This window comes from Ambystoma mexicanum, chromosome 12 (genome assembly GCF_040938575.1).
Source record: "Ambystoma mexicanum isolate Mex_15411 chromosome 12, UKY_AmexF1_1, whole genome shotgun sequence".
Classification (NCBI taxonomy): Eukaryota; Metazoa; Chordata; class Amphibia; order Caudata; family Ambystomatidae; genus Ambystoma; species Ambystoma mexicanum.
The window spans coordinates 616,569,155-616,574,509 of record NC_090936.1 but is presented as its reverse complement, the minus strand read 5'-3'; the positions used below and the strand labels follow the sequence as shown (position 1 = coordinate 616,574,509).

General features: G+C 50.4%; 1 protein-coding gene across 1 annotated transcript; it reads right to left on the bottom strand.

Moving 5' to 3' along the window:
• Positions 1 to 210: 210 nt before the first annotated feature.
• Positions 211 to 5,124, bottom strand: LOC138513032 (olfactory receptor 10V1-like). The gene is made up of 2 exons (XM_069627736.1): positions 4,200 to 5,124; positions 211 to 272 (listed from the first exon to the last, which is right to left on the bottom strand). Exons 1-2 carry the CDS (start codon positions 5,122 to 5,124, stop codon positions 211 to 213), a joined length of 987 nt encoding a protein of 328 aa, XP_069483837.1.
• Between the last annotated feature and the right edge of the window lie 231 nt (positions 5,125 to 5,355).

Below are 5,355 nucleotides of genomic sequence, written 5' to 3'. Positions count from 1 at the left end.
TCCTTCTCAAGCCCTTTCCTTAGACACCTCTAAATCTCTGATGTTCAACTCTTCGCCAGTCAAGAGAGGGGTGTAGATCTCTCCCGCCTGCAGGTACCTCCCTCTGAATGACCTCTCTGTCCATCTCAAACTTGAGCCAGACCACCTGAAACTCTGGCACAATCTCAAGACCTTACTCTTCTTCTACTGCTTTTCTCTCACTCTCCCCTGCTAACCCTCCTGTATACTGCGCTGACTGGCTACCCTCAGAGTCTCACGGGTACCAGCCTTCCCTATTGACCCGTATCCTTGCACTGCCTCCAACCCTACCACACACTAAGGGCTGTATCTGACTTGCACTCTCTGACTGACACAAGGCTTAGAAAGCTTGATGCTTTGTCTGCCCCTTGTGTTCCCTCCCTCATCTTGTCCCTCTTAGAAACACTTGTGTACAGGCGCGTTATAAAGGATGTATCATATCATATCCTCCTGCCCCGCCCCTGGCTCCTACCAACTGTTACTCTCTTCCTCCTCATCATCCCTTTCAAACCACCCTTCCTGGCGCTCCAGTTCTCCAATGCCATTTCTTTTATCAATATTCCCCACCCAATCCTGTTCCAATCTGGGATATCTACTCTTCCTTCATAATTATTCTTTATTTTCCTTTACTCTTTTAATGTGTATTATATTGATTGAATCTCCTCCATTTCCTACCAAATACACCTCCTGCATCCTTCACACCACCAACCTTATCCTTATCCTCCCCAAATACCAATGCGCCATCAGTTCAAAAACTGCTCACCTCTTCGTCCAAACCGTCGTAGCGTGGAGGGCGGGGGAGGAGGGGACCATTCAAAAACTCTCCCCACTCACTGCAGGTGACAGCGTTCTGGCCATCTCCCTACACCATGATATCCAGCCCAGGGATGTACTATTCCCCTTCTGCTCCTGTCATGGGGGGGGGGCCACCCTAGCCCCTCCCCCTGCTCGATGGGGTGATGGCGTTCGCCAACTCCCTTCAACCTTGTGGAAATCATGGTGCCGTACTGATCCTTCCTATACCACCCCCAAAGGTGACCTTGTGATCCTCCTTGGGTGGCGCCCCCCAGCATACCCACACACTGCTCCCTACACACGTTCCCCATATCTACTATGTCACTCCTACCCCCCTCTGCTACCCACTGGCTGCTGAGCCTACCCCTCATCGCTGTTTGCCATTCCCTGTGCTCCTCGGGATAATCTGCAGCCGTGGCATCACTTGCTTGCCTTCTCTACACAACAGCAGAGGGGCAGTCACACGATTCGTGCCTTAAATATTAAATGCCCCTAGGCAGCAGAGAGCCGTCCTGTTACCTTATAATCACACCAACGCTTGCAACCCATGAAGTTTTCAAGTTAGTGCAAACCCCACCTTCCGGCACAGTAACTGGTGTGAACCCCTGCATAACGGAAGTGATTATTAGTGACAACATTTGTGCCAAAGAGCTACCATGAATGTTTGGTTTACGTATGTGTAGGGGGGCCTGTTTCCAGATAGCCTATATCCCCACACGCCGGCCTAGATACCCCATGAAGAGCACCCCCCACCCAACTTCCCTGTACCATACAGGATGGCCTGGCACCGAAAAGCAGGAACATGGGTGAGACCGGCAATATAAATCCTCATGTGTAAATGTATCTCCCCCCTGCCACCGCGTTGACCATTAGCTGTTATATTGTCCAAAACAATATACTTTTTTTTCTTTTTAAAGAAACACCCACCTCCCTAGACGGCACCAACCACTCTTACTTCTGACTCTATAACTGTTGCACAAGTTCTAGAGGACTGTGCACCGCACAGCCCCCTGGAGCTATGCGATGTGCACCGCAGTCTGCCTCTAAAACGGAGCTGCAGGCAGGCTCACTGAGCCCAGCCCACTGCGAGGATGGAAGAGCACACGGCCACAGCCCTGCAGTGCCCAGTCCTCTCCTACTGGCGTGACCCTGACACAGCCGAGAAGACAGGGGCAAGAACGATCCCCACCTGCTCCCACTGAGCATGAAATCCAGAAACTGTGCGGCCATGGCCAGGAGCACCCCCAGACCCTTTGGGACCGGGAAGGTGAGGGTGGTGTTAACCAAACTACCTATTTAGCCCCCCAGTTAAATTATATATATATATATATGTATATATATATATATATATTTATTTTTATTTTTAATGTATATATTTTTATCAACCCGCCGGGACACCCTCTCCCCATCCTTACCCTAGACCACTGCCCTGCGCCTGCACCCGACTGACACCCACGCCACCACCAACCCCAATTATACACTTGTTTTTTATAACCCGCCAACTTACCCTGAATACTAACTAAAACCACTCCCTGTGCACTGCCTGGGGGGGGGGGGTGTTAATGGGTCCTTTGGCCCAGTCATGCACTGCCTGGGGGGGGGTTGTTAATGGGTCCTTTGACCCAGTCATGCACTGCCTGGGGGGGGTTGTTATTGGGTCCTTTGGCCCAGTCATGCACTGCCTGGGGGGGGTTGTTAATGGGTCCTTTGGCCCAGTCATGCACTGCCTGGGGGGGTTGTTAATGGGTCCTTTGACCCAGTCATGCACTGCCTGGGGGGGGTTGTTAATGGGTGCTTTGGCCCAGTCATGGGTCTCCTATTTGAGGAGAACCATCTCCGGTTCCGGAAGCACCTCAAAACCTTCCTCTTTGCCTCCGCTTTCTCTCCCTCTCTCCCCTGCTAAAACCACTGAACCTGCACTGAATCTGCAACTGGGCCACTCACCAATCTCGGTCCTTGGCCCAGCCACTCTTCCTGCACTGCCTCACTGCACTACAGGACTGTCTCTGTATCCTACAGCCCCTCCTCCCGGCACTTACCTTGTACTTGCCACCAGCTGGCCCTATTATTTATCTTGTATTCTACTAACCCCGTACTGCACTTTTCCCTTCCCCTCTACCCTTGCACTTGCGCGATCTGAATGACACCTGGCCTAGTAGGATCGTTGTCTGTCTCCCCTTGTTCCCCCCCTTGCCTCGTCGCGCCTTGAAACACTTGTGTATAGGCGCTTTTCAAATGCCATATCATATTATATCATGCCATCAACATATACTCATATGGCATTCGTTTTTCCACTTACCAGCATCTGCAGGTGGGCTCACTCCTGCCTCTGCCTCCCTGATCCCATGGATGCCCTCAAGGTGGAGGACACTGCTGCAACGCTCTTCCCATGCTTGCAGCCTCAGTGGGGAAGGGGGTCCTCCACCTGTCCCACTGCTGCGTTGGCGGTGTGTGGAGATCAGGTTCCGAACCCTCAGCCTGAGGTCGTCCCACCGCTTGCGGCAGTCCTTTACATTCCTCACAGTCACGCCCACAGTGGTGCACTTGCGTGCTGCTTCTGCCCACACTTCCTTGCTCCGCTGTTGTGTGGCACGCCGTTGATTGGCACTGAACAGCATCTCTGCATGCTCCACTATGTGCTCCACCAGAACAGTTAGCTCCGCCTCACTAAAGCGCTGTTTGCGCTGCCTCTGGGCTGGAATCCTGGCAGACATGCTGGTGGTCCCTTTTGCCTTCTCACAGTGTGGATTCTGCTTGTGCTGACTCTGGATGGCAATGGATTGTGCTTTATATGATGGCCGCCTCTCTGTTTCCTGTTTTGGCAATCACAGTATTTCCGGTTCTGTGTCTGTGGCGACGGTGGCGGACATGGGTTTTGTGCTACTTGTGGCAGCGCTATGTCCATTTCCGTGGCTTTTTCCATGATGGCGGTAACAACGTTTCCGCGTTTGTGTGGTGCGCGCGACCGACAGCACGTAATCGGACAGCCTTTCCGCAACCTTGCGGATGCGGAAACTTTGTTACCACCGTCACGGAATCACCACGGTCCAGACCTGACAGGTTGTAATGAGGCCGACTTTGCCTGGAGTCAAGCACGGTGATTGTTTCACATTTCTGCATGTACAATTGCAATACTGTGCTAAATGTACATATTCTTTGCAACCTGTATTAGGGAGACGTATGGACCATGATTGAAGGAGACTTGCAGATCTGTGTTTGATTAAGCATGAACGCTATGATTGTATATTAGGCTGTTTTTTCAATGCAAGGGCCATAGTTAACTGGAAGGATTAATAGATATTTGCACATTTCCATATGTTGTAACCCTGGAATTTACCCCATGTGCATTGTACCTACTTTTTACCATTCTCAGTGGAGAAGGACACCTTTGATCGTGAGTCCTTTCCTCAATGCTGCCTTAATTTCCTTGTTTCTTAGGGTATAAATGAGTGGATTCAGAAGAGGTGTCCCAAACACATACACGAGTGAAATGAGTCTGTCCTGTTCTGGAGCGTGGAGGGACTTCGGACGCAGGTACGTAAAGCTGGCAACACCATACTGCAGAAGGACCACTGTCAGGTGTGAAGTACAGGTGGAAAATGCCTTGTGCCTGCCCTGGGCGGACTGAATTCTTACCACCGTTGAGATGATGAAGGTGTAGGAGACACAGATGAGCAGGAAAGGGATTGTCAAGACCAGCATACATACAATGAAGACAGCAGCCTCGTGGACTGAGGTGTCCGTACAGGCCAACGTCAGCACGACAGGGATTTCACAGAAGAAATGCTGAATGTGGTTGTCCCCACAAAAAGGCAACAGGACTATAAGGATGGCCAGCTCCAGGGAGAGCAAGAAACCGAATACCAGGGAACCGGCTACAAGCTTGCAGCACAAACCCATGTTCATCACAGTCCTATAGTGCAAGGGGTTGCAGATAGCTACGTAGCGGTCATAGGACATCACTGCAAGAAGGAAGCAGTCTGCACTTCCCAGACCGATGAAGAAGAAGATCTGGAAGGCACAGCCAATGACAGAGATGGTTGGGTTCTTCACAAGGAAATTGGCTAGCATCTTTGGCACCACACTGCAAGTGTACCAGAACTCACAGAAGGACAAGGTTGCCAGGAAGAAGTACATGGGGCTGTGCAAGCACCGGTCCGACTTCACCAGGACCATGATACTGATGTTTCCAAGAAGGATCACAATAAACAGCGCGGAAAACAACAGAAAGAGCAGAACCTGCATCTCAGGAATGTCCGTAAAGGACAGGAAAATGAACTCTGTCACCCATGTTCTATTTCCACTCCACATCTGTCATGTTTTTGAAGGAGAGAAAGAAAGAAGTGTCACTCAAACTAGCAATATTATCAGACCATGCATAGAAGTATGTTTTATCTGACAGATCAAGGAGCTACAAATACCAAATGACAATCTCATTAATGTATTGCATATGAACAGATACATCTGAATTATTTTTTTTAAATGGAAGATGGGGGTGCCTTATTAGTTTTGGCTATTAAGGGGTGCTGCTGAAAACACTCC